The sequence below is a fragment of the Trematosphaeria pertusa genome (assembly GCF_010094035.1).
Source record: "Trematosphaeria pertusa strain CBS 122368 unplaced genomic scaffold BU26scaffold_1, whole genome shotgun sequence".
NCBI lineage: Eukaryota > Fungi > Ascomycota > Dothideomycetes > Pleosporales > Trematosphaeriaceae > Trematosphaeria > Trematosphaeria pertusa.
The window spans coordinates 4090702-4117287 of NW_022987212.1; the positions used below are offsets into that span (position 1 = coordinate 4090702).

Consider the following 26586-nt stretch of genomic DNA (forward strand, 5'->3'; position numbering starts at 1 on the left):
AGAGGGTACCGTGTAATAGAAATTATATTAGGAAAGAATTGTTGTGAGAACTGACGTCGCGTCGCTTTTCCGTTGATACCTCTGATGCATTATGCTCCTTCGGCCGTCAGCTCGTATCAGTTTCCAATAGGTAGAAGTATACATAAAAGAAGAGGAAGGGACACGGACAGGAAGAAACAACGAGCGAGCCGAGCTCATAAGTCCACCCGACACAACTTTCCGTTCTCGTTCGGAAGTCCATCAACGCTCTCAACCTTCCATCTCTCGCTGCCAACACTCGTAGTAGCAAAGAACACGTCGTGTGGATCCAGTTTTCTCTTCAGCTCCACCAGCCTAGGGTACTTGTCGCCCCAGAATGCCTGACCAAAGTTTGGTTCTAGGCGGTCAGCCTCCGCCAGATAGCCTCCTGCACCCGGACTGATGTCGCGCCAACGCTGCATATCGCCAGCCTGAAACTCTTGCCTGATCTTCAAAATCTCTTGCGCGGTGCCATTCACAGGCCACCGTACGGCTTGCTGCGAGAACAGGATGTTGGGCCGCCAAGCGGGATTGACAGCATTGTCAGCATTGTCTGGGTCCACTGCCTTGATGTTGAAGTGGACCTGCACGCGGTTGTTTTCGCTCGACTGACGGATGTTGTGGTAGAGCTCCTCGCGCTTCTCCTCGGTCTCGAAATTAGTCCGCGGGAAGAGCCGTGATCCAGTCGTGGCGTTGATTTTCTCGACAGTTTCAAGCGGGAACGAGCTACGCCACGCGTCGTAAAAGTTATCGAAATGCGTGATGTTCGGGTCGAATTCGATACCGAGATCATTGAGGCGGGCAAACCATGGCTGAAGAAGGGCTTGCGTTTCTTCGAGTGTCTTGTTCGGAGCAAAGAAGGGTGTCATCGAAAAGGTGAAGATTCCGGTGTAGACATTGGGGACGAGAAGGAAATAGGCGTATGTTCCGGCCTCTGCGTTGGGGATGAAGTAGTCGACATAAGCGCGAATGCCAGCCCAGAATGTTTCGTTGCCGATCTTCTCAGATGTGAAAGAGAATCGAGACACAGCAGTCGGCATATCTGGGTGAGCTTTGACAGTGACGGAGGTTGCGACACCAAATGTACTGCCGCCACCACCACGCATCGCCCAGAAGAGGTCGATATTAGAAGTGGAATTCGCAATGACGAACTCACCATCAGCTGTTACGACTTCGAAGGCAAGTACCTGGTCTGCTCCAGTACCGTAGCTATGTTACATTAGAAACAGGAACCTCGCAAGCTACACGCTTGGCTTGACTTACAGAGACGTCAAGGGCGAATGCCCGCCACCTTGGATATAACCACCGAAGATACCCACAGTTTCGCCCTCGCCACCAACCACCGAGTGACCGTATTCGTGCGCTGCCTTATAGATCTCAAAGGCTTGAACTCCAACCCCTGCTTTGAAAGCTGGCCCCGAATATCCGAGCGTTTCATCCACAAAGTCTTCAATGTAGTCAATGTCTTTGAAGTGGTGCGTCCAAATACTCAGGGAGTCCTTGCCGCCGGATTTCCCGAGAAAGTCGTGACCAGTGTTCTTAACCACAAGTCGAACCCCAGTATTTCGGGCGAAGTTGACGCCCATCTGCACATGCTTTGGTTCCGTCGCGTTGATGACATACATCGGAAAACCGCCGCGGGTGCAATTATGAGAATCGAAAACATTCGGTGGTAAACATGTCATGCCTTGCGCCACCGGGCTCATCATCTCGATTGGATCGATGTAGTGCGTATAAGAACTATTCCAAGTGGCTGTAATCTGGGCGCACTTTTCGGCGTCGTATAGTGGTCCATTGTAGCAAACTGCCGCCTGAGGCTCTGGTCGCGCGAGCAGTCTGTGGTCGGTAAGTTCGTCGAGTTTTGCCCAGGCCTCGTCGGACGGCCATTCTGGGTCACCGGGGTAGACTTTGCATCTTGACGTCCTATTGCTCGGAGCCTGCAGCGATTCGGGGAGAAAGAGGCCCTTCAGGGCTGCCGAGACGCTCGTGAGCGTAGAATCTACAGCGCGCACTAGATCGGCTCCGGAAAGCACTGGGTTTGCAGCCGACAAGGCGGCCAACAATGCCGTAAACCACCAAGCCGAAAATCCATACCGGGTTCTTCGGTCCATGACGATAGCTCTTTCAGCCCCTCACGCTACATAGAGCGATATCCCTTCCCGAAAGAGATCGACGGTTGGAAAAGGAACGGTTGGGCTCCGCTCTGTCCTTTCGTACTTGCCGGAGGGCGTCTATCCTCCTGGAAGGACTGAATACCGTGGAGTTCGGATGCGTTCGCCTCGCCGCATGGCAGGAAGACGGAAAAGGCACGGTATTTTTAAAGGAGGAGACGGTAAATTGAGGTGATAGTCCCGGCCCGTACGCCTCGCGCTACCCTTGTAGCTGACTGACGATCTTTGCTGGTTGCAAGAAGGATCATCCAGGAAAGGTTAATCCGTCCTCCCCCCACTGCAGGCCGATGGCGCGAACATCGGTAGAGGAAATCATCGCCGACATAGATGCTGGGATAGCGAAACGAAATACCAACGTCGCACCATCACGTACCACTTGGGAGGGAGAGACGTGGTCCGGGATAGTCGAGAACGAGACGAGAGAATTCGATGATTCTGCAGGTTTGACGCTTCTTGCTCATCGCAAACGCTGTCACCACGGATACGCTACGGTGGTTCTGCGGGGCGTGCCTGAGGGTATTACGTGCAGGGCGTTTCAAGGTTGCAACGAAACTTCGCTGCCCTGCAACGGGCCGCTATAGCACTATTGGCTAAACAACGCTAATCTGTTTTCAGTCTAGCGCATCGCCGGCTGCAAACCCAATCCGTTCCTCACCCATGTTTCTTCGGCGCAGCGATTCAGGAACCGCATCGCGACGCTTCTTCCGCTGCACGCGGCCCTGACAGATCAACACCAATGCCTTCCCAACTTACACTGACCAAGTCCGGCACCTATGCAAGTGGCTCTGGATGGCCACCTCCTGATCCGCCCCCGGCACTCTGCACCAGCAACAAACAGATGAGCTCCAGATAAAGGTTTTAGGTCCCTCACCGAGGCTCCCGCATCTCCATCATTTTGCACAGCCATCTCCTTTCGGCAGATCTGCCAGATCTTCAACTGTTTCGTTTTGACATGCATATGTTCTCGATCTGGATTATCTCATCATTCTGATTTCTCTTGCATTCACATCATCACGCATGACATGGTTGAGAGCCGGCAACCAGAGGCCCTGGCGGTGACCTGTGTGTTCCCCATTCTTGCCGCGTTGTTTGTCGGCGCGAGGACTCTTTCACGATACCTTGGGCGAAACTTTGGGTGGGATGATTGGCTCATTCACATTTCCCTTCTGCTTCTGCTCGGTCAAACGATAACGATCTATGAATGTGAGTAGCTATGTGTAACACACTGCTGACTATGACTGACATGAAGCGAGACATCATTTACAGCCGCACAGGCTATCATGTCAAAGATTTACCCAAACAAAGCGTCGCGGACCAGGTCCGGGCCTCCAAATGGTCCTATGCGGTGCAGATGTTCTATCATCCCCTGATGGGTCTAATACGCGCATCTATTATAATGTTTCTTTTCCGCGTAAAAGACCAGCGGTGGCACATTCGGATCGCCCTGCATGTCGTCTGTAAGTAGCTCGTCACCACCACATGGCAGTGCCTAACATTGGGTCAACAGTCTGGGTTAATATCGGATACATGGTGTCCACTACCATCGTCAATATCTTCCAATGCTCGCCCGTTCGCTACGCCTATCTTCGGCCCCAAATGGATCAAGTCGATGCCAACGGGAACGTCGTCAAGGGCGGCAAGTGCATCAATAGTCTTGCATTTATCATGGCGAGTTGCGGACTTAGCATCTTCATGGACCTCATCATCATCCCCATCCCAACAGCAATGGTGTGGGGTCTCCAGATGCGCAGGAAGACTAAGATCGCTGTAGTTGCTGTTATGAGCATGGGATGGATGTAAGTCTCTATGAGCTCTGCTGTTGACCATTCACTGACATCTTGCTCCAAGAGCCACTGCAGCCTCCGTCGTCCGTCTGGTGCTCTACTACTATCGATACCTCCCTTCAAATAAAGATCGTACATGGGACCTCGGGCTCCTCACCTCGATCGTCGAGCCCTCCGTTGGAATTATCGCCGCTTGCGCGCCTGCGTTGAAACGCCTCTTCAACAACTTGATGCCACGATACTTCACCGACTATACAACATCGTATCCCACACGGACACCTACACAGGACAAGTCTCGACAGCGGAGATCATTTAACTTGCCATACGACATGGGAAAAGAAGCAGGAGATGACGAAATGGATCATGGGAGAGAAGAACAGCTTTATGGCATGAAAACCCTTGGCAGTATCGATTCACGAGAGCATATTGATGCTGCGCAGGTCCCGACTAGGACCCGTAGTACTAGAACGGGCTATAGCGAAGGCCGGAGCGACGCATTGGAAGCTGTGCCCGAACATGTCCTCAATCATGCGCAATAACGGTCGTTCTCTAGAGATACCCTCAGTGTCGCGCTGAAAACTTTTTTTTAAGGAAGATGACGGTCCCCACACAATGAATAGCAATATACGAGTTTACGGCCTTGGAAATGCTCGTCTTGATGATTGTGATGGTGATCTTCGTGCTACGCTCAGGGTACTACTACGCCGACTGCATAGATTTTCGCGATAGTATTCATTGCGGCGCTCTGTGTCCGCTCGAGCTGAGTTTCTAAATGTAGAGTACTCTCGTTTCCACAGCGCCTTCAAAACACTCTTCATCATAGAGCTTGTGGCGTCTTCGTGTCCATGGCCCTGGCACGACCTCAGGATTGATTGATTTTTCTTGTTTTGAGTCCCCAACTCATGGGGGTTATGCTTATAACTATGCGCCGGCAAAAAAATGAAGTAACCCGTAAGTTCAACGGCAAAGTAAAGCTTTTGCCTGCGCACAAAAGGACTCAACAGACGCCAAGTTAAGAGAAGAGAACAGGGTATTACTGAACCACGAGGATGTGTCGACAGAAGGCGGGAAAGGCGCGACGCGACACTTAGCGTGCACGGGCGTTGTTTATAGTTTCTCCGACTTCCTCATCCTTCCTCCCACATTGTCCGTGGTCTCAGTAACACCTCCAAACTGACTCTCTGCTCACGAAAATGGATATCCACGTGTCTTCTGGGTCCGAGCCGCCAGCTAAGCAACCTCGATTACACGACTCTCAGCCAGATAGATGCGAGCCCAAGAAGCGCGAACGACTGACCAAAGATAACAAGAGATGAAACGTCGCGTCGGAATCTATCTAAAACTACTTGATAACTATGGGCCGCTGGACCACTTCATGAACTCTGGAGAGATAGCAGAGAATTCCACATTCTAAAACATGCATAGAGCGCTGGACGACGAATTCGACACTCTATTGGGGAAGTGCCGGAATTTCGTGGCATTTATGGATGGGAAGATGTCTTGCATTCAGAAGTCAATGCAGGAAGCTACGGAAGCGATCGGACGGCGGGGCAATGGGTGGGAGAGTGTGAATATTTTCTCCCCTCGTGAGTCTTTATTCCAGGGTCGCCGGGGTATGAGCGAGACTAATTTTTTAGCCATTACTTGCGAGATCCTGCGCGGACTCCAGGAGCAGTCGACACCACGAGAACTGTCGTACGCTAATTACATCCGCAAGCACATGTACAAGATTGAGGAGATATCCAAACACGAGGGCTTCGACCCTGATTGGTTTATGAAGCTGTTAGAAGAGGAGATCACACGTGTCTATGTTATGCCAAACGGAGGTATACAGGCAGCACTCGAGCTGTATCTCGACGTAAAGATCGATATTCTCCAATCGCCGGGCGAAACCATAAGTTGCATGACGCAATACCATGAACAGATAACCCAAAAAATCTGCGACATTCTCCAGATTCTCATCTACCAAGGCCGCCCGTTTCTCAACCTCGCTCGAACTTGCCGAAGGCTCCGAAAACGAATGGACCGGAATGAGTGTGGAGGAGACGGAAGTGACAAGTGCGTATACAACCTACTCTTACCCACGTTGGACATGCTGCAGCGCTATTCATATACCGAAATACAAGAAAATGTCCATAATGCCATTGGACACCGCTTGCCTGCCGAGCTCACGCATCTAGTGTTCGAATACACTATGGCCTCCGAAGAAGTTCCACTCGACCCAAGGATCTTCGTAGCTGCGAAGCACAAAGACATAACAATTCGTTCCCGGAAAGCACGCCAGGCCTGTAGACACTACAGACCTGCTTGTCGAGACTATATGCTTCTGTCCGAAGACCGATATTACACTTATGGACCGAATTGGATCGAGACTATCCCCGAATTCCCGCACCATGATCCGTCGAAAAGAGAGGAGGAGCTAGATTCTTTAAAGCATAACGCATATCTAATATGGTAGGGCATTTATTGTACGAGAGAAGTCGGGCGTTGATATGGGACCTGCCAAAATGGAACTTCGGGCTGTGTTGATTTCTTTCACGGTTGCAAGTATCCGAGCACGCCCGACACGCTGGATACTAACTTGGCGTCTTTGCCGACTATGCCGCGTCTTGTCAATAAACTAAGTCCTGCATTCTCAGACTTAAAAAAGCTTCATCCTCGAGTTCAACCGTACGTTAAATATATTTGTTAGACAACGGAAGTTAGAAGGCTGTGATCCAATCAAAACATATATTTGTCTTTCAACACGGCGTCCAGGCCTGGGTTAGGGATACTCAAGAACAATTGCAGGTCGAGACCAGGCTCTAGCCACGCTATCACCGACCCCCATGAATCCAGAGCATGTGACACCTAATTCTCGGGACATGAGACCATGCATTCGCCCGAGATCCAGGTGTAATGTCGTCTTCTGCAGATTGGCCCTTGGATCTCAGCATTTCTTGGGCTATAGCTTTGTTCTTAAGGATCTTCGGGCGCTTTAACAGGTATCGGACGCGTTGATCCTCTTGGTAAAGCCACATTCGCCGACAGCAAATACCAGGGAAGAAGGTTCCAGTCTAGAGCCTCTTAGCCCGCCCTGGCTTCGCCGATCTGTTGGCAACAACTAAGCGGTACGCGTGTAACATGACCCGTCTCCAAGTAGGGATATGGGGCCGAAGCGAGGGCGGGATGTACGACATTCCTTTGTCTCAACAACGGGTTTTTGCAATCACGTGAGCGTCAGTCCGTGCAAAGGGAGGAATCTTACGGAAAGCTTAGCGGATGGAGGCGAATGCGTACCCAGCAGTTCGGTTCAAATGAGAGCTCTCCGGATTGAGTTGTTACCGGAATGTGGGTCTATTCTAGAACACCTGCATAAACATGGAGCTCCTGTTTATAGCTACTAGATCCACGAGAGGCAAACGGCTCTCGAGTTACACCACCGCTCCGTTACACGACAGCAGCATCGAGAAAACCCACACAAACCGTGACGCGTTCGAAACCTACCACGCCGTTCTTCCCGACAGCGCCAGGGGAGAGAAATGCAATAACACGCAACATGGTTCAGTTCGGGCTGAACCACGCGGGGGGAATCGAGCGGCTGTCGGAAGAGGAGGCAGCTGCAAAGGATGAAGAGAGCAGAGATGAAGAAAGGCCGGCTATCGTGAAGAGCCGTTCTGATCCAACGCCAACGAAGAGTCAAGACCGGGAGACCGAGGAGACGATCACTAGTGAGGCTCTAGACACCGTCCGAGAGTCGACGTTCCCCAAGTTTATGAGCACATCGCGCGTTCGAAATGCGACTCCACGGCAATCGCTCAGCATCAGCGTTCACCGAGACTCTTCTACTTCCTCAAGACATAGCTCGACCTTTACGAACCCGAGGCCTAGCCTACCTTCTTCAATAACTTCCGGTAGCATAACAGCCGATGTACCAACAGATCCCAGTCTCAAGGCTACGGAGACGGGACGGCGGGAGTCGGGAAGGCGGCCGTCGATACTGACACGCATCCGGTCGTCGATCAGCACGTCGGGTTCAATGTCGGCGCGAAGACCTTTGATACATCCTTCAGATTTCCAACTGCCTCCTGAAGAGCCCGAGAAACACTTTATCGATTCGATCGGAATGGTGATACCTGGCGTCTGCAACCGCAATCAGTGCGCTCACCCATTAGCGCACTTCATCACGAATTGGAGGCTGTGCGAGCCGATCGAGTATACTACAGCATTAGCAGACCATGGCATTACGTATACCGACTACTGTCGATTGATCGCCGCGCTCGCAAATTTCCTCGACGAGATACCGAACGAGACGAAGACCAGGACGAGTTCGGTCATTCCAAGATGGCACCCGAAAGGATGGCACGCATCCTATGAGGACACGATGGGAGCTCATAAAGATCACAAGTCGCAACCTTTCCCGTCTAGAAACTATTCCGTCGCCGAATCGGCAGAGCATTATAAAAGGGCGGAGCATCAAGCTGTGAGCCTGAATAGGCTGCTGGAGGAGATCAGCTGGAACTGGCAGGCGCGAGGCCTGCCGGTGATGGTGTGCATCAGCTCTTTCTCTTTATTCGCTCCCAATCGCATCTCGGAGTCGTACATCCAGATCTTGCATGTTTCGCTGCAACCCCCCACTCCACCGGAGACCTTTGCCGCCCCTGGGACAGCACAGTGCCTGTCGTTTATCGATCCTTTTGCCATCAGTAAGTTTGAAGATCACTGTGTCTCAATGCCGCGTCGCAAGCGGAGTAGCGTGACGCCGCCATCACCACTCTCGCCGGTTGCCAATGGCGGCTTCCTACATCACCACCAGCAGGTGCAGCTACGCGATCGAACCCGACCATGGCCTCTCTGGCCGAACGCCATTCCTTCACGCAAGCGAGAGCTGATGAATGACCATGCCGACCGCTACGGCGTCGACCCATACTTCCGAGCCTGGATGCGAGCCAATATCAACTCGCGCACTAGAAGTACGTCGTACGCGAAATACATGATCGAACGGGAGGACGATCCTTTCATCAACACGAGGCTAGAGTACGTCAACCCGCCGTCAAGGGCAGCTCTCTTGTGGGGGCTACTCACCAAAGGACCCAAAAAATGGAGGGAGCAGTATCCAAGCATTATGAACAGAGACAGCTACGAGCATAATCGAAGGCTAGAGTGCCGCAAGACTGTTGAAAACGGATCCAGACTGAGAATAGTCGGCTTCGGCTTCCGCCATCCCATCTACCCGCCCCATACTCCAGAGATGGACGAGCTCGGCCTCGCAAAGGAGACCTACCAAACCATTATTAACACGATCGAGCACATCCGCCAGCATTACAAATCGAATGCGGGCGAGGAGTGCGTTCCGCGTCTGCTCGCTTCGTGGCACAAGCTCCGCCGCAGAAGCACCGAAGACGCCTTGACCAGAGTCAGCGAATATATCAGGCAGGTCAATGCTTCGCAGCGACATGTCGTATGGACCATCGAGAAGATCCCCGGCGTTTATGACCGCGGGCTCGGTCGAGATAAGAAGGAGTGGGAGATCAGTGCGTGGAACGGAGAAGACCCGCTCGAATTGCTCATACAGTTGGAGAGATGGGGCATCATTGAGAAAAGGCTGAACATTGAGGATGACGAATGAGATGAACTGCATTGTTACCTGGGGAAGCATTCATGCTCTCGCGCTCCGCCTGATATTCTGCCGTTTTCGTAGGAAAAGCACGACCATTCATACCCTTTCGCTTAGGCATCGCTTTTTCTTTCTCCTCGCCTGGTCTCTCGCTGCTGGAGAGAGCTTCAGTGCCAGCCGAAACGTCAATCACTCCCTGTACTTAATGTTAATCCAATGAGTCCCTGCTCGGATTTTGTCGAGAAGACTTGCTGGGGCAAATTTCCTATGCTAAAACGCATGTCGCTCTTCCAGTGCCCAATCGCGCATGCGCTCGATCCGCATTCGGTGAGAATCGGGCGTATCTCGGTCATGCTTGACCTTACGAGTCGTACCTAAGTTATGTCCTGCGGTGTCCTTGAAGCGGAAGAAGCGGAAGCCACATTCGAGCTCATTTTCGTGTGGCACCGAGCGACCATTACGCCGCGGGACAGGCCTCGAGACGCATTAGGGGTGATGAGTAGTAATCTTCCAGGAGAAGTGGTGGTGTTGAGGTCGGAATAGGCTTCGGATCGCGCCTTGGCCGCGGAAGCACGCCGCATCTTAATAATCTACTTCATCTCCACCTGCATTAACCACACTGCCGGTCAGGCTACGTTGCGCCATGTCTAATCCCATTCGCTCTCGCGCCATTATCATCGGAGTTTGCACCATGCCTTATCGCCCAACATCGGAATGGTGTGTACGCAGCCTTGCGTCTTGACCCTACTTGCGCTTTTGGGACCACCAACCGAACAGCTGCATTTCTAAGCGTTCCGGAGACTACGCGCCCTTGCGCCTGGTGGACGTGGGGCTCGTTGCGTGATCGGGAAGGTTGCACTTGTGGGGTATATAAGGCCATCGGGCTACCGCCGACATGACGAACAATCGCATCATCGCACGGCATCCATTCGGGAACCTCTTATACCTAGCCGCACTCCTTCCACTCTTGCTACTTCTGAATACCTACTTTGGCGTCTTCAATTCCAGCATGGCTGAGATCAAGAATGTCGTGATCATTGGGGTACGTTGACTATTACAGCCCCACATTCGTCTAACCCTCTGCTACCATCACCATCAGCAGCGTCACTCACTTGCAACGCTGACTATACACAGGCTGGAGGAAACCTCGGTCCCTCAATCCTCCAAGCTTTCCTCGACTCTTCCTCCTTCCACATCACCGTCCTCTCCCGCGAAGGCTCCGAATCCACCTTCCCCTCCGGCGTTAGCGTCCTACACGCTGACTACTCCTCTCACGACTCTCTCAAATCCGCCTTCAAAGGCCAAGATGCGGTCCTCTCACTCGTGGGCAGCATGGCCCTTGCCGACCAGCAAAAGCTCATCGACGCCGCCATCGCCGCTGGCGTGAAGCGCTTCCTGCCCTCCGAGTACGGCAGCGACACCGCGAACCCCAAGGTCCTGGAGCTGGTCCCTGTCTTCCAAGCCAAGGTCGGCACGGTGAAGTATCTGCAGAGCAAGGAGGGCGAGATTAGCTGGACGAGCGTGATCACGGGGCCGTTCTTTGACTGGGGGCTCAAAGTGGGGTTCTTAGGATTGAACGCCGCGAGCAAGACTGCGACGCTCATCGACGAGGGAAAAGCCCCATTCGTGGCCACCAATCTTCGCCAAATCGGCCTCGCGCTTATCAAGGTCCTGGAGAAGCCGGAGCTTACGAAGAATACGTACGTCTACGTCAAATCGTTCGAGACCACGCAGCAGGATGTTCTTGCCGCGGCGGAGAAGATCACGGGCGCGAAGTGGACGGTGAATAAGATCACGAGCAAGGAGCTGTTGGAGAGGGGCAGTGCGAAGCTGAAGAACAGCGATTTCAGTGGCGTTCCGGATCTGATCAAGGGTGCTGTGTTCAATGAGGCGGGATATGGGAAGAATCCCGTTGGAGACTGGAATGAGAAGTTGGGATTAGAGAAGGAGGACTTTGAGGCGTCGATTAAGGCTGCGTTGAATGGCAAGCTTTATGGTGAAAAATGACTAGGGAAACTGTAGCGGAAGAATGATATGGGACTGTCGTCGAGAAAAGCGATAATGATCAATTGAAACATGAATTATTAAAGGAAAACGAGTCTTAAACTCAAGATACGCCTCCCAAAATCGAGAACAGATTTCCGCCCTAGAAAAACAGAAAGCCAACAACGCCCGAAATCATAAGTGGAACCCGACCAGCAGGTCCCATCATCACTCCAACACAGTCGCCAACCCCATCGCAAACTCACCCTTCGCGCTCATCCGCCTCGCCCTATGCTCCTCCCTCTCCAACCGTTCACGCATCCTCTCCACCTTCCCCCTCAGTCCCTCCTCCCGATTAACCCAGCTAAGAATCTGCATACTCGCCTCAATCCGTGACTGCAACACTTCATCACGCTCCAGCATCTGCTGGAATTCCGGCTTGTCCGCGACATCGACAAGCGCAGCGCCCATCTTAGCAATCCGTGTGATGATAGCTTTGACAAAGCACTCTGTGAAAGGGAAATGCCGCAATGCCCAGATATCCTGGTACTCTTCGAGCGCGAGGCCCTGCTTGATCTCCCGCTGGATCATCTTATGCAGGAGCCAAAGGCTGCGGCTGATGGGCTTGTTGCCGAGGAAGGAGAGGGCTTGGTAAATCTCTACCATTTCCACCAGCGTACTTACCTGGCCGGCCCCTGGCTGGTAGAATTCTGCTTCGCGCCAGCGTAGGGCGCTTTGGAGGCCCGTGTAGCTAATGCCCGCAGCGGGAAGAATGGCGACGCTGGGGTGCGAGGGTTCAACGTAGATGTGCAGCGTTGGGAGAAGTTCTGCGAGCTGGGCGATGGTGAGCGTGGTGCTTAGTGGCTCGTGAGAGGGGATGAATATGATGGGTGAGGTGATCCGCTCTCGGGATGTGGTGGCATGGGGTAGGGTGTACATCGTGTGAGAGGTGGATCGGGATGAGGATCGTGAGGGAGAGGGGGGAGTGACGAAGATATCTGGAGGGTTCATCTGAAGCGGATGAACGCAGGCAGATGGGTACATAATTTGAACAGGAGAAGAGAAGAAGATGCGCGCAGGGCTGGCTGGATGCATCAATCGTTAAGAGACCAATGCATATGTATACGGCGTGAACAATGTGGAGATACCGTGGAGCATTGTTTCGCACGGCGCATTGTGCGGAACCGTAGTCCACAGCACACATAGAGCGGCTTCTACATGACATTAGTGACGAGAGAGCGCTGAAAAGCCGTGGGCTCGAATAATAATAGTGCCCGCGATCGTGCATACCTATAGCTTCACAGCGCCGCCTAACCTTACCCACAACCCGTCCGCCTGCAGCAGAGGTGTCCCCTCACCATCCTTCATAACACCCCTCATTTTCATCTTATGCCCCTTATTCTCTAGCATTTCGACCTCGACTCCCACGATCCCCGGGCACAGCACCGGCTTCATGAACTTCATATCCAATTTCGCCGTGACGAGATACCCCTTCAGCGCCTCTTCCGTCGCCCGCCCTTCTTTCGCGAGGCCACCATCTCTCCAATCCTGTGCGATAATCTCAGCCCAGTCAGCAACTTCGAGCCCAGCAGTAACCGCCTCACTTGCGACCATGGCGAACGCGAGTGCCTCGTCCATTATAGTCATTATGGCGCCGCCGTGGCATATCAAGGGGAAGCCGGTGAGGCCGGGCCCAAACTTGCAGAGCGAAACGGATTTCGTAATGGTTGTCGAGCCGGGGGCAGGCTTTTCGTAGAGTTCGAGCCAGTGCTGGACGCCGTCGTAGCTGGACATGGTGTCGCGGCAGAAGCGGTCGGAGTCTTCCCCTGACCTAGTTCCGCGCGTGCGCGTTCGTATGCGCCAATTTGGGGAGGTGAGGTAAGGTGTTGCCCATTTGATGGGCGCGAAGGTTTCGATGTGGTCCGCTTGCGCGGTCATTGTGCTGGCTGATGGACGTCTGGAGCTACGTGGAACCGATGGATTGCAAGAGGAGGAATTGATCTGAGAGTCAGCAAGCCCATGATTGCGGTGTTCTGAGGTTAGTTATAGAGCAATGCTGACGGGGCGATACCCGAGACGAGTAGCTTTTTGTGCTGACTGATAGATGGCTAAAAGAAGGCAGGGGAGTTGAGGCGATTCGGAGCTCCACCCTTCGCGTGTGCATGTGATTGGCCAGCGATAGAACCTCGCAGCTTATGTCTCAAAGTCGCACGGAAGCATAAGACACCTCAATTCCTCTTCAATCCGGTTTAAAGTACCGGCAAGTGCTCTGAACATCTACGAGATGCAGACATGACCGCTGCAAGGGGAAAGCAGACTGGTTCTCCGCTTCCAAAGGACATGCGACGCGACAGAGACGACCCTCACGGCCAATCCTATGGTCGCCTCGACTTCTGAAGATAGACGGAGCTTTTTGCCCTGTCTGTTGCGCCAGCTTCTTTCCTACGCGGCCTCACGTGGATTCGCGAAAAGCCAAACGCCCGCCAGTGCTGCTGTGCTGGGCTGACAATGACGTCCTGAGGCGAAACGAATCCTCCAAACCCCGCGACGCCGCACGCGCTCACCCCTATCCCTCTTCACTCTCTTTCTCTCGCCTTTCCCGATTCTCAATTTCGCGAGTCGAATTTCCTACTGATACGTTTTCTCTCATTTGCTCTGGTTTCGCGCTCTGATTGCAGTCATGCCACCGAAGACAGCTACAGCTTCTATTTCCATCCAGCCCAACGCGCTCGCCGGCAAGAAATGCATCATCACGGGCGAAATTCCCGGACAGAGCCGCAAGTCCGCCGAACAGATTCTCATCAATGCTGGCGCGACGATTGAGAAGAGCTTGAATAAGAAGGTGCAGCTTGTGGTCCTAGGCGAGGACGCGGGGCCGAAGAAACTCGAAAAGATTGAAGAGCTTGGAGTTGAGACCAAAGAGTGGGATGAGCTGATGGATGAGATCAAGGGCGACGGAGGTGCTGATGCTGATACCGAAGAGGATACGAAAGAAGACGAAGAAACAGAGGAGGAAGAGGTCGAAGAGGTAAGACAAGGTTCTGTTGCATATTACTCTGCTGTTTTGGCGAGCCTGTTGCTCCTTCTCTCATATATCGACTGTTTGGCTAATATCTCCCTAGAAGCCCAAACCGAAGAAGAAGAAGAGCAAGCTCACCGCCAAGGCAAACTCCAAAGCGAAGGCCGCCCCAGCACCCAAGCCAAGCAAGAATGCGTCTGGTTCTACTTTCCTCAAGGGCAAGAAGGTCATCATTTCAGGCACAATTCCTGGCCATGACCGCAAATCCGCTCAAGCCATCGTGGAGAAAGCCGGAGCCAATACTGCCAAATCGCTCAACAAACAAGTCGAGCTCGTCATTCTCGGCGCCAACCCTGGCCCCGATAAGATGACGAAGATCGAGGATCTTGGTATCGAAACCATTACTTGGAAGGAGCTGGCTGAGAAGCTCGGCATCGATGTTGCTCCCGAGAAGGAAACTGCGAAGGTCGATGTGGGTGACGCACCAGACTCCATCGATGGCACGACTGTGTTGATCACCGGGGAGGTTGACGGTCATACACGCCAGTCCGCACAGAAGCTGCTCGAGTCCACCGGAGCTAAGTTCGCAAAGTCTCTCAACAAATCCGTTGAGCTCGTGGTGTTGGGGACGAAACCTGGTCCAGATAAGCTGAACAAGATTTCCGAAATGGGTCTTCCTACCTGCTCGTGGGAGGACCTCATTGAGAAACTGGGCCTCGATGCTGAGGCCAAGGAGCCTCCGAAGAAGAAGGCGAAGAAGGCGAAGAAGGCTTGAGGTAGGTGTCAATGCTACGTCCACCGAGAATCTGCATTTTTGAGTGCTGCAGTTTTCGCTACCGCTTTATGGCATATCTGAAAAAGCTTTTGGTTGGGTCTGCACATGAGTGCTTCTCTTTTCAATTACAAATTCCCGCTTCTGGTCCTTTCTTGATCCGACTCAGCTGTCGTGCCCTTCCGGTCTATCCATCAAACTAGTTACTCATCCAGGGCGCCTTAATGGTCTTGAATTATCCATGTACTCTTCATACGCGCGGCATCCTTCTCATGCGTCAACATGCCCATCGTTCTCTGAGGGTCTCCTTGGTCAAACCTCACCTACCCCGCCGCGACTCCACCCCCGAAGATTGGGTAAAGGGAAACCCCGTTCCGCGCGAAACCTGATACAGAAAATGCCCAGCTCGAAATGCGGCGTCTCTCAGCCATATACTCCGCGGGATCACCGACGCTGAGGCTCGAAGGGTCAGTCGGCCATCGTGGCGAGCGAACAAAGAAATCACGAGGATCAAGCTCCAGCTAAGCGAGAAGCGCTATTGACGACCGGTGTCCTGGGGCTCCGGATGCTCTGGAAGCTGCTGCGCAGTTGCGGGGTAGATTACGCGCTGGGGCACAAGATGGATATAGGTAATTGTGGAATGGTGCGGCGTCAGTCGGCTTTGCCGAAGATGTCCGGCGGCTCTGGCTAACGATCTGTCACAACCCTGATTTTGAGGGAACGTGTGGCCTAACAAATAAGGAGTTTACGCTCTCGGGTTTCTTGTCGTTAGATGACAGTATGATGGCCGACGTCCAGGCGTTTTCACGTGAGCGGATGGACCTGGCCATCTTCTTCAGTTCCATCATCAAGTCCGAATGGAGATCCTATTGGATTCACTGATAGGCAGCTCATTGTTCGCTTTCCGGGGCTCTACGAAAGGGGTAATGTTAAGGTTGAGGAAGTAACAATGTCCTTGTATCAGCCATGTTCAGCGAGCAGCACAATCCTTCGCCGCCGTCCACAATGCTCATTTCTTATACAGTGTCAACCCCACAATCCTACGGAAAGGTCTATAAAAACTATATCCAGTCTCGACGAAGCCCATCAAGCTTCGCCACCACCAAAAACACACATTCCTACTACTCACCCCGCTAACACTGACACCAACGCTCCCCCAAGTAGACTTCCAGGTAGGAACAGCAACCATGCCTTCCCTCCACGCACAAACAGTGTTCCAATCCGCCTATACCTGCGCTCGTAGCCGCGGGCTCAATGCCGATCAAGCCTCCACTCTCGCCCAGGATGCCGTCACCCGCAGCATGACGGAGAAACCAGAACCCATCTCTTCTTCACGCCGCACGCCTGCTACGTGCCACATCCGTAGTACCACAAACTGCTCTACCCGTACAGCGGAGCAGACAAATTATCGTCAAGAGACGTACACCTCCTTTCATCACGAGGAGTACTACCCGCACTGTGGTCCTTCGAGCCAGCCGCCGCCCCGTGACTATGACAGCTATCCTCGTGGTGGTTCCTTCGGCGCGCGTTACACCTCAGACCACTTCGAGCGTTGGTGCAAGCGCCCCTCTAACAAGGACAGCTATCCGCAGTCTAGCTCTTCCAGTCAGCCACAGCCCCGTGACTATGATAACCTTCCCCGCAATCGTTCCTTCGGCGGGCGTACTCATACACACCCGCGGCCCTCAGAGCGTCCGCGTCCACGTCCCTCTAACCAGGACAGCTACTCGCGCTCTTCCAGCCGCCATGAGCCCGACTACTCAGGCGTCAAACCGGACACCGATCTGTACCACATTCTCAGCGTGAGTCGCAGCGCGTCGCCGGACGAGCTGAAGCAGGCGCAGCGTAAGTTGAGCATGAAGTACCATCCTGACCGTGTTGGGGACGCGGATAAGACGCTGGCGACGGAGAAGATGGCGGAGATTAATCGCGCGTATGATGTTCTTTCGGATGAGAAGGGAAGGCGGTATTATGATCGGACGGGCACAATTATGCCGAGCGTTTGAGCGGAGGGCGAGGAGTTGACTGAATGGTTGGATGAGTGAGGAGGTGGGGGAGCGTATGAGCTCTTAGAGAGTGGGACTGCGTTTGATGGGGGTAAGTCTGTCTATGGAGTTTTGGTAACTTCCGGGAAAGCAATGAAATATGCCATTTTGAATTAATGGAAACTTGATTTGAAAAAGAAGGGCACCAGTTGAGCGTGATCATACCGTGACGACATAGTGAGCGATAATACAGAGGTGTTTTCTTTTGGAATTCCTAAGCGAAGGGGTGCTGGACAATCGCGATAATACATAAGGAGCATTGGCGCTGATACGGTTATCAATTTTGGAGGACCTTCGCTCTACTGCAATGATGCGGAGCGCGCAATGTCCTGCCCTATATCCCTAAGACCCCGCCGTTCTGGTGAGACGTGGTGCTCATTTGACGAAGGTGTTTACGGGCAATCTGTAAATGTCGATCGTCCAGTATGGCCGCCTAGTGCCTTCCCACTGCTTGCTTCCGTGTAAGCCCGTAGGAACTTTGATGTCTTCCCACGTGGTATCAAAGCCCGTCTCATATAGGTCAATCTCCGCAATCTACCCACAATTAGCTTCATCAAGCTGTCACCATCTGTTATCGAGTAGGTACTCACCTTTGTATAGACATCATAGCATATCTGTCGGTCCGCTCCAAGCCCATTGTACCACCCAAACTTGCCATCAGGCGCTAGGAGCTGGATCACGTATTCCGAGAAGAACTCCTTGAGCGCCTTATAATCTTCCGCAAACGTGTCGTAGTAAATCGCATCTAGCACGACACCCTGTTCGACCAGCTTAGGAAGCACATCCTGCCATCGGCCCTCGTGGATGATAACGTTCGGCTTGTCGTACCAGCCATGCTCGCGTAAGCGCTGGTGCACTTGTGGATGTGCTTCGACGATGTGATGCTCGGTGGGGTCATGCGTCTGGATTGCCGTATCAACAATCCCCATACCGTGTCCAACGTTCATGACTTTGAGACCCGGCTTCGGTATCAGCGTTTCGGCGTGCCGCTCCATAATCTGAGTCTCCCAGTCCATCATTACGGCGTTGTCGCTCTCATCCAGAAGGATTCCCGGCTTATACCGTAGCTGACTCTTTAGATACGCTCTGTTATCCTTCGAAACATCGTCCAGAACCTCCTCCTCAACCGCTTCCTGGATAGCTTGTGCCTCCTCTTCAGACACCTTCTGCTTCTTGGCTGCAGGCTGCTCCTCACGCGCCTCGTCGTCATTCCCTTCCACCTCGTCATCGTCACCCAAACCCAGCGCCTCCATCTTCGAGAAGAGTAGCTCGGCTCGCACACCAGCTTCCACCATCATGTCGTAGATTTTCTTCTGTCCTAGTCTCAGCGCAATGCATCCCGGGGTCTCATCCTCCTTGTTCAAATCGTTCCAAATGGCGCCATTTTCTAGCAAAAACTCGACAGTGCGCACCGCATCTTCACCCGCCTCTTTCTCATCTTCGGCCTTCCCACATGCGACAATTGCGGCGTGTAGGGGTGAGGTCGCGACTGTTGCAGTTGGATCTTGGACGTTTGCGGAGCCTTCCTTTAGTAGGATTTTGAGAGCCGGGACATCGTGACGTTCCGCGGCGGAGATAATCTTTTTCGCGAGAAGGACATCCTCTTCTGATGCTTGTTCGACCATCTTTTCGATTGATTGTTTGGGGGCTGTCTGTACTGTGTGTGGGTTGGGAAATTCTTTGCAGGGATGTACGATAAGATAAGCGACGTTAGTGTTCACGGCTATTACCGCATTGAGATGAGTCCCTGCATCTCCGTAGCGTAAAACCACGGGAGCAGGTCAAGAGGGCGTCCCAGCTGGACGAGCACTATAGCAGGATTGCAAGTTGGACGACTGGACTGAAAGGATGCGTCATCGTCGACAGCAGACCTTCGTTCGGTCCGAATCGATTGTAGCTCTCTTTGTGAAGGGTTAAGCTTGCCGGCTTCAAAAGATTCGATACTATTTATTGGACCAGGTCTTGCATCGGTAGCGATGCCATTCATTCCTACAGGACCTTTCTTCGACAGTCGGAACGGCTAAAGCACTGGACGGTTGAAGTGTCCTTCGTCGAGCTAACAGTGCTTGGCTTGGAAAGCGTCATAGTTTCGAATTCTGACGATCCAGCTTCGATGTCTTCCATGCTCCTGGTCACAGACGTCATGGCTCCGGCGACGAGGGTGCTGGTGGTTGGAGAACAAGCACGTGATCCTAGCCAAAACGTCCGTTCGAAGCTTTCCAAGCTGCAGGGACGAAATGAGCGCATCACTGCCTGAATAACGCCGACAGGTAGGGATTTCAGAGCCGAATTTGCCGCAAGCCGCAGAAAATGGTAGAGATCTGTCCGGATTCAGACACAGGGGTGCGCGACGACACGCGGAACTTGGGGGTGGAAGTCCGCCAAGGGTTTCTCACGAACGGCCCGGTGCGCGCTCGCAAGATATGCCACCCTAGGAAACGGGGCGGGAACCGCGAATGCGTACCAGGCTGCGACGACTGTGAAGATAGTTCGTGATGGGATGATGTCGTGAGAGGGCTGCGAGTGGTGGTGGTCTACCCCGGATCGGCGACTCAGCCACAGTCCGCGCAAGGGTGCCACTCTGAAAATCTTGGCTCTTCGTGCCCTCGTTTCAGGGACAGCCGTTTGGGCTAAAGTGGTGCCCGCCGAAGTCCATCGTCATCTGCCGCTCGACGCTCCCAATCTCCTGTCGCTCGCTCTTCTACATGCCTTTGTCGCGGCATGAGGACGAGAAGCTCAGCCCGCGCTCGTTCTTTGTCGCTCGTTGATCTATCTTTGTACCGCGCGCCGTGTGACATTGGCGGAGCACCTGGAACACAGCCTCGCGCAATCGCCCCTCGCATTCTGCCATAACCCGCGGCTACATTCACGCTTCCCGAACTTCCGCAACAATTTTCCTACTACTATGCCTTCTCTACTCTTCGTGCGCAATCCCTTAGCGGACGCGAAGGACACGCTATCGTCATGGGACAAGTGTATGGACAAGAGCTATTGCAAGCAAGTTACCACTTCTGAAATCGCAGCTTGCGCGGCTGCTAACGTCTTGCCAGATGGCCCGTCATTGTCGGGATAGTCGTCGGTTCCATCATCATCCTCTCGGTCGTGTTCTGCATCGCGCGGTGCGTGTGCTGCGGCGCTGAAGTGGCCTGTTGCTGCTTCAAATGCTGTTCCTGCTGCTGTCCTTCTGGTGGCCGATCAGGACACAAGCGCGTGAAGAGCGAGCCTCCTCCGCCTGCATATCATCCAACCGCCTATTCCGCTGCTCCTCCGACATCTGTGGCAGCGCCAATCGACACCCGCCCGATCAACCAGCAGTATCGGTCCCCTAACGCTCCTACCTTCAATCCCGCGCCTACACCCGAAAAACCGCAATTCGCTCGGTTCGATGCGCCGAGTAGACCCGCCAACGAGGACGCTTTGCCCGCCATGCCGACGATGAGCGATGCCCGAGATCTGCATGTGGAAGAGGAGGTAATACCGGAAAAGAGAGGTGACATGGAAATGGATAGGCTGGATCACAACGGAAGCGTGGCGGGAAGCTCTTTGACTGGAACAGCGGTGGGGACGGCAGTGTCCAGCACGGCACGGAGATCTCCAGGTCCAGGAAGGTCTCCCGTCCATCGATCTCCCACTCAAGACAGCTATGGATTCCCCGCAGGATACCAGAACAACTCATTCGGGAACGTTCCGCCACAGCGCAGCCCTCACAACAGCCCGGGACCGTATGGTCGACCATATGGACAGCCGCAAGACGGTTATCGTGGCGCCTCGCCTGCTCACTCGCTATCACCCGTCTATGGAGCAGGAGCGGGTTATGCCCAGAACCAAAACTACGATCGCCGATCGCCAGGTCCTGGTTATAAGCAACCATATCGACAGCCTAGCCCGGGGCACAGCCCAGCGCCAGTCGCCTCGAATGGGTACGGTTACTCAGCTCCACCGCCAGCACAAGAGCCTATCAGCATGCCAGAGCATGCCATGTATCAGAACGATAGCTACACGCAGGCTCCCGCTAGATCGGACTCGCCCGGCTACGCTCCCTCCGGCTCGACTAAGTATGACCAAACCGGGCCCAGCTATCCCGGGCAACAGACCTACCAGTCCTCGGATCCAGCCTATCCAGGACAGCAAACATACCACGCTTACTCACCCAGTCAGCCTCAAGACTCGCAATATTCCCCCGTGACAAGGAAAGCCGTTGAGGGCTCTTGGAAGGGGGTGTGAGCCCTCGGCTCCGACGCCGTGTATATACCCCTATTCTATTCGCGTGGGTCCGATAATCCCGAGTACGATTCTTGTCTTCATGCATAGCGATGGCGTTTTGACCTTCTTTGGTAATCTTATGTGCCATCTACCCCTGACTTTTCTCAATTCACCTCCTTGTTGTATGCACTTTGAAAGCCGTCTTCGGGGCGCGAAATGCTTGTATTGAATATCTTGCTTGGGGAACCGAAGGTGCTGGCATCTAGAGGTGCCAGCCGTAGTACAAACTCGAGAGTATGTCTTCTAGTCCCACTTTCGTTTCTTTTCTTCTATCATTCCCCCCCTTCTAAGCATCTCAAACGCGCCTCATCACCGTTTCTCCGGCCTCCTCCCCTCCACAAAGCGTGCTCCCTACAACCTCTGCAAGCTCATATGCCGATCGAACGCCATCCAGTACCCGACGCTATCCAGCTATCCCGCGTCGCAGATGTCGACGCCTCTTACTCCCGCAGCCTCAGGCCAGAATGGGTCCTCGACTTTCAACGGTCAGTTCCTGAGCGCTGTTACTTTGGGAACTATGCCGGGGGATGTATAGGAGCGTAGAAATTAGACGACGACTTATGAGGCCGCATGCACCGGTTACGAGGGTGTGATTGCTAGAAGAGGACATATTGCGGCAACGGTATCGTATGTGAGTCGTTAGATTGAGGAGTCATGATTGCGGATATTGGTACGTTGGCAAGGAGCGCAGTCATGATGAGTCGAAGGACGGTCATCCACATCTACCATCTACCGCGTCGGCCAGCGTCTGCCACGAGTCGCAAATCGAATACCGCGGAATAAGCTATGGCTTTGCAGGCACGGTCATCCTCTATCGACTCTTGAAGAATAAAGACTCGATTTTCTTTGAGTGTCGACCTTGAGGTAGGTAGGACAAGGTTTCTTGGCGGCCAGTGCACGGAGTTGACTCGACGGCACCCAACACTCATCGCAATGTCTAGTCATCTTCACGACAGCGAAGAGCGAGCGCTAAGACTCATGGGGATGCGTCAACAGGTAACAGTCATTGATTCAAGAACATATAAAAGCGAGAGTTGAAACTCTCCCCCAACTCCAGTTTTCGAACACTCTTCTTCTACTGACTTCTTGAACACACTCCAAACTCTTCATATCACTTCCACGATGTCTCAACAAAAGAAAAAGTCTTCGAAAAAGGGTTCTACTTCAGAGCAGCAGTCAACCATGTCAAAGTTCGGGAAATATGATACCGGGGAATATGATCCCGAGGGGAAGACCATTGAGGAGCGAGTGAAGGAGGTTATGGACATTTCGAAAGCACACGGCGGCACCTTCACCAAAGCGAAACACGACGCCGCGATGGCCGAGATTCAGAAACTAAACGTGCATTCAATCTCTGAATATGTTCTGCATTTCAAATATAAGCGGAGGGATCTGTACGGACGGGAACAAGTCGATGATATAATACCGGATAGGACGAAGTCGCACATGTTAGTCGCAACAAGCTACCAGCAGATGGCCGCATTGGGTAGCTTAGTTCCCTTCAATCCGCAGGAAAATATGGAGATCAAGAAGGAAGCCTGCTGCGGTGGAATCGATAAGTCGGAATCCGTGATCTGGAAGAATGAATGGATGGAATCCCAGTTCCGCAAGGATCTCGAGCAAACCCTGGAAAATGCGAAAGACAACCTCCCACGCATCGACAAAATCCTCTGCTTTGGATTAGGGCCTCTCAACAACCAGGCTAGCTATGCGCGGCACCGAGCGATCTATGCAATCTCTACATTTTATAGCCTGATGGGAATCCAAGTTCAGGTTTATGTTCAGGATCACAGATACTGCCCGGAATGCATCAACGAGGTGGCGAGGCATCATTGCATGCCGTTCGATGACGCCATGGCGTTCGTTGACAAGAAAGCGTTCGTGGTTAGCATCCGGCCAGGATATGTGGTTCGACAAAGAGTCACGGAGTACGGTTCAGCAGATGGAGGACCTGCCGCAATGCTCTGTGCGCCCATCAATGATCGGGGCCACTCCTCTACCCGGGATTCCGATCCGCCTAGCGACTTTGCGTACGAGTACATTCAAGGATACGATGAGTTCAACCTGAGTGATGAGGGAGAGAACGACTTCTTCGGCGACTTGAGGCTGTATTTGAAGAAGCGAGAGGCACCAGAACCACATGAAGAGCCGGGATCTATCATCCGTAGTCCGGTTTAGCCAGAGAAGGGGCTGTAGAGTGTATAGGAGTGGTTTCTCATGTATTACTAGATGAGCAGTTCGTAGTGACATACGAATACGATTTGACGGCACTGATATTTGCACCTTCGCATCTATGTGAGTTACCCTCGCGTAACATGAAGTCACCATTGTCGGTTAGAGTCTAGGGACTCCACGTTGATACCCAGAATCTATTAGATCAACGCGGAGCTCGCACGACACAGCCATGAGCAAATTGCATGATGCATTACGAGCAGCGATGGCGCAGACATGACTGATCACAATGAGTCCGCCTTGCTTCGTTTATTTCACTGTCATCGGAAAAGAGTCACTCGAGGGGGATAAAAGATTTTCGAAGGCTACCATTTGCGCTCCTCCGTTCACACTGTTCACCTCCTTTTGGTCTTCGCGAAATACCACATCTAAGACCTCCATATTAGCCACCTACGAAACACAATATTTAATACAATCTATTACCTCCATTCTATAACGGAGAAGCATCTCGCTCTGGCCCTTGGAAAATCCGGGTTCGGCGAAATGGCCGAGGAGACCAAAGCCGAGAAGTTCAGCGTTGCCGATGTCGAGGGAGCGAAGACATTCATGGAAGAGCACAGGGAATCCGGTGGTGTATTCGGAAAGCACCGTCTCGAATATCAGTACGAATGACACAAGCGCTTCACAAATGCTATCGGAATGAACCCTCTACTGTACTGGCCGGTAGCAAAGCTACACCACCTCTCTTTCCTCGAAGTGGACAAATCAGGCCAAGGGGGAAAGATAGAGCTAGAGGAAACGGATAAGGTCTACGGGCTGAAATTCAATTCCTACCAGGCGATAGCGGCCAACGCAGATGATCCAGCCAAGAACAAAGGAATTCAAGGCCAAAATCAACCATGCATGCCGCGACACATTCGACATACATGAAGCCGTGAACTGGGAATTCGATTGCAAAAAATCGCAGTTTCGCAAGGACTTGATCAGCAACCTCGAGGCGAATAAAGACAAAATCGACCTTACGTACAAGGTCGCTTGCTTTGGACTGGAGTGTCCTAATAACAAATGATCCTACACGCGCCATCTTGCACCGGTCGAAATCGGCGCTGTACTTACCAAGATCGCGAAACAACACTGGGACTTCGACACGAGTACCGAAGACGAACCTGCAAGTATCGCCTATGTCAAAGGCCACAGGGTGGAGGTCTACGCTCAGGACCCCACGTACTGTCCGAGCGGCAAAAGAAAGGCTTTTGAACGATGGTCTCGCTCGATTCAATCACAACGACCAACAGAACGACGATTTGAAGCTCGTGAAACACGAGGGGATGCTCGAGCTGGATCTGGATGCCGAAACTTTCGTCGTTGCCATTTGCAATACATTTTGCATCCGGCAGATCGTCGCAGAGGCTTCGCAGCACTGTGGTGGACCTGCTGGCATCTTGTGTTACGACAGTGATTGGAACGACCTGACGAGCGATGACCCTCCCAGTTTTGCGTTCGAAGAGTATGCGGGCAGGTGCACGAAGATTCACCTGAGCGATTCCGGTCAATTGGAAAATGGTGTGATCTTTAGGGATCTAGTGCTGCATCTGAAGCAGAGGGAAACCCCCCCTCCCCCTCGATAGTGGTCTACGATCACGATTGTGGTCAGCTTGGCTAGGGGTATGAGAATGTCGGTCTGGATTTAGGCGGCGTTTAGGAGTTACATAGACTGGTTTCATCAAATACATCTTTCATCATGTGAAGTTTGTCGCAATCATGGGGGCACCTCCTTCCCATCCCAATCCCAGCATTTGCCCCTTCCCCTGACGCCCACCTTGTTAACCACGCCGACCAGTCTCTCCGCCACCCACTCACGTTCAAATAGCTTTTCTTTCTTCACGCTTCCCCAAAATTCTTTGCTCAGCCCTGTCTTGACAGTCCCCGGGTGCAGTGCAATCGCCATGGCGTTGTCTCCAGAAGCGGTCCGCAGGTGATTGTCGAATGTCTTCACCAATTGATTGACACCGGCTTTCGAGGCACGATAGCTGTACCAGCCGCCGAGCCGATTGTCGGAAATGCTTCCTACGCGGGCGGACATGATAGCAGTTGTCGAGACTGGTGGTAGGCCTTCCATTTTTTCACCGTCTTTGCTAGTCGACGAGTTCTTCTTGGGCAGGAGAGGGGAGAAATGCTTGAGCATTAGCATTGGGCCTATGGTATTTGTCCGGAACGTGACCAACGCGTTGTCGGCGTTGATCTGGGTGGGGGATTTCTCGGGGAAGAGAAGACCCGGGATGATGAAGGAGAGTTGGAGCTGGTGGAGGGTGGGAGGGAACTTGTCCTTGCAAGCTGCGGCAGCATCCGCCATTGTCGACTCGTCTGTACCTGTGTCAGAACGTCTTCGCGAGGATTGGTTTATCCTCACGGCCAATTGATACAGTGATAGCGGTGTGTAGGCTAATAGTGTGGAGGGCGAACGGCGGTTTCTTAGCTCACATAAACATACCCAGGACATCTGCTCTCAGTATGGTAAGCCTCTTCTCGTCGACATTGAGGCCTTGGAGTAGTTCATCCTTCGTTTTGTCGAGATCTTTTCGTGCTGTTGCAACAATGGGTGCATTGGTTGTCTGTAAAACTCTCCTCGCTAGCGCAAAGCCAATGCCTCGGGAGGCTGGAGAGACGAGGGACCAGGGGGGCATTTCGAAGCTACAGGTGCCGATGTACTAGATCTGGAGATCATATTGAAGGTGGCTTGATGAAGTGCTTCGAAGACATGCG

General features: G+C 52.9%; 15 protein-coding genes across 15 annotated transcripts; 10 read left to right on the forward strand and 5 right to left on the reverse strand.

Annotated features, from left to right (window-relative positions):
* Positions 1-194: 194 nt before the first annotated feature.
* BU26DRAFT_412065 (FAD binding domain-containing protein) lies at positions 195-2129 on the reverse strand (the record flags this gene model as incomplete). Its single annotated transcript, XM_033822953.1, has 2 exons — positions 195-1227; positions 1282-2129. 2 exons carry the CDS (start codon positions 2127-2129, stop codon positions 195-197), a joined length of 1881 nt encoding a protein of 626 aa, XP_033692081.1.
* Positions 2130-2875: 746 nt separating this feature from the next.
* BU26DRAFT_446329 (uncharacterized protein) lies at positions 2876-4611 on the forward strand. The gene is made up of 4 exons (XM_033824617.1): positions 2876-3392; positions 3443-3646; positions 3697-3985; positions 4038-4611. Exons 1-4 carry the CDS (start codon positions 3212-3214, stop codon positions 4510-4512), a joined length of 1149 nt encoding a protein of 382 aa, XP_033692082.1. The 5' UTR covers positions 2876-3211; the 3' UTR covers positions 4513-4611.
* Positions 4612-5383: 772 nt separating this feature from the next.
* BU26DRAFT_599650 (uncharacterized protein) lies at positions 5384-6642 on the forward strand. The gene is made up of 2 exons (XM_033835117.1): positions 5384-5559; positions 5611-6642. The coding sequence occupies exons 1-2, from the start codon at positions 5391-5393 to the stop codon at positions 6429-6431; spliced, it is 990 nt and encodes a 329-aa protein (XP_033692083.1). The 5' UTR covers positions 5384-5390; the 3' UTR covers positions 6432-6642.
* Positions 6643-7461: 819 nt separating this feature from the next.
* Positions 7462-9566, forward strand: BU26DRAFT_446332 (uncharacterized protein; the record flags this gene model as incomplete). The annotated part of the gene is made up of 1 exon (XM_033824618.1): positions 7462-9566. A coding segment is annotated over exon 1 (2055 nt), but the record flags the coding sequence as incomplete, so codon positions are not given.
* Positions 9567-10201: 635 nt separating this feature from the next.
* On the forward strand, positions 10202-11714 carry BU26DRAFT_513799 (isoflavone reductase family protein-like protein CipA). Its single transcript, XM_033827697.1, has 2 exons — positions 10202-10611; positions 10704-11714. Exons 1-2 carry the CDS (start codon positions 10579-10581, stop codon positions 11574-11576), a joined length of 906 nt encoding a protein of 301 aa, XP_033692085.1. The 5' UTR covers positions 10202-10578; the 3' UTR covers positions 11577-11714.
* A 66-nt stretch (positions 11715-11780) lies between these two features.
* On the reverse strand, positions 11781-12491 carry BU26DRAFT_558498 (uncharacterized protein; the record flags this gene model as incomplete). Its single annotated transcript, XM_033832569.1, has 1 exon — positions 11781-12491. The coding sequence occupies one exon, from the start codon at positions 12489-12491 to the stop codon at positions 11781-11783; it is 711 nt and encodes a 236-aa protein (XP_033692086.1).
* A 167-nt stretch (positions 12492-12658) lies between these two features.
* BU26DRAFT_446336 (uncharacterized protein) lies at positions 12659-13643 on the reverse strand. The gene is made up of 2 exons (XM_033824619.1): positions 12843-13643; positions 12659-12766 (listed from the first exon to the last, which is right to left on the reverse strand). The coding sequence occupies exon 1, from the start codon at positions 13488-13490 to the stop codon at positions 12843-12845; it is 648 nt and encodes a 215-aa protein (XP_033692087.1). The 5' UTR covers positions 13491-13643; the 3' UTR covers positions 12659-12766.
* A 141-nt stretch (positions 13644-13784) lies between these two features.
* Positions 13785-15465, forward strand: BU26DRAFT_35917 (uncharacterized protein). The gene is made up of 3 exons (XM_033822507.1): positions 13785-14580; positions 14675-15043; positions 15098-15465. The coding sequence occupies exons 1-3, from the start codon at positions 14233-14235 to the stop codon at positions 15344-15346; spliced, it is 966 nt and encodes a 321-aa protein (XP_033692088.1). The 5' UTR covers positions 13785-14232; the 3' UTR covers positions 15347-15465.
* Positions 15466-16463: 998 nt separating this feature from the next.
* Positions 16464-17349, forward strand: BU26DRAFT_546237 (DnaJ-domain-containing protein; the record flags this gene model as incomplete). The annotated part of the gene is made up of 1 exon (XM_033831824.1): positions 16464-17349. The coding sequence occupies exon 1, from the start codon at positions 16531-16533 to the stop codon at positions 17347-17349; it is 819 nt and encodes a 272-aa protein (XP_033692089.1). The 5' UTR covers positions 16464-16530.
* Positions 17350-17657: 308 nt separating this feature from the next.
* BU26DRAFT_35923 (arginine N-methyltransferase 2) lies at positions 17658-19195 on the reverse strand. Its single transcript, XM_033822508.1, has 2 exons — positions 17979-19195; positions 17658-17922 (listed from the first exon to the last, which is right to left on the reverse strand). The coding sequence occupies exons 1-2, from the start codon at positions 19011-19013 to the stop codon at positions 17764-17766; spliced, it is 1194 nt and encodes a 397-aa protein (XP_033692090.1). The 5' UTR covers positions 19014-19195; the 3' UTR covers positions 17658-17763.
* A 1059-nt stretch (positions 19196-20254) lies between these two features.
* On the forward strand, positions 20255-21710 carry BU26DRAFT_35943 (uncharacterized protein). The gene is made up of 2 exons (XM_033822510.1): positions 20255-20381; positions 20439-21710. The coding sequence occupies exons 1-2, from the start codon at positions 20353-20355 to the stop codon at positions 21610-21612; spliced, it is 1203 nt and encodes a 400-aa protein (XP_033692091.1). The 5' UTR covers positions 20255-20352; the 3' UTR covers positions 21613-21710.
* Positions 21711-22284, forward strand: BU26DRAFT_35932 (uncharacterized protein). Its single transcript, XM_033822509.1, has one exon. The coding sequence runs from the start codon at positions 21808-21810 to the stop codon at positions 22192-22194; it is 387 nt and encodes a 128-aa protein (XP_033692092.1). The 5' UTR covers positions 21711-21807; the 3' UTR covers positions 22195-22284.
* A 489-nt stretch (positions 22285-22773) lies between these two features.
* BU26DRAFT_558504 (uncharacterized protein) lies at positions 22774-23829 on the forward strand (the record flags this gene model as incomplete). The annotated part of the gene is made up of 1 exon (XM_033832570.1): positions 22774-23829. The coding sequence occupies one exon, from the start codon at positions 22774-22776 to the stop codon at positions 23827-23829; it is 1056 nt and encodes a 351-aa protein (XP_033692093.1).
* Positions 23830-24366: 537 nt separating this feature from the next.
* On the forward strand, positions 24367-25451 carry BU26DRAFT_558505 (uncharacterized protein; the record flags this gene model as incomplete). Its single annotated transcript, XM_033832571.1, has 2 exons — positions 24367-24485; positions 24944-25451. 2 exons carry the CDS (start codon positions 24367-24369, stop codon positions 25449-25451), a joined length of 627 nt encoding a protein of 208 aa, XP_033692094.1.
* Positions 25452-25515: 64 nt separating this feature from the next.
* On the reverse strand, positions 25516-26507 carry BU26DRAFT_536975 (short-chain dehydrogenase/reductase-like protein; the record flags this gene model as incomplete). The annotated part of the gene is made up of 2 exons (XM_033831383.1): positions 25516-26187; positions 26315-26507. The coding sequence occupies 2 exons, from the start codon at positions 26505-26507 to the stop codon at positions 25583-25585; spliced, it is 798 nt and encodes a 265-aa protein (XP_033692095.1). The 3' UTR covers positions 25516-25582.
* Between the last annotated feature and the right edge of the window lie 79 nt (positions 26508-26586).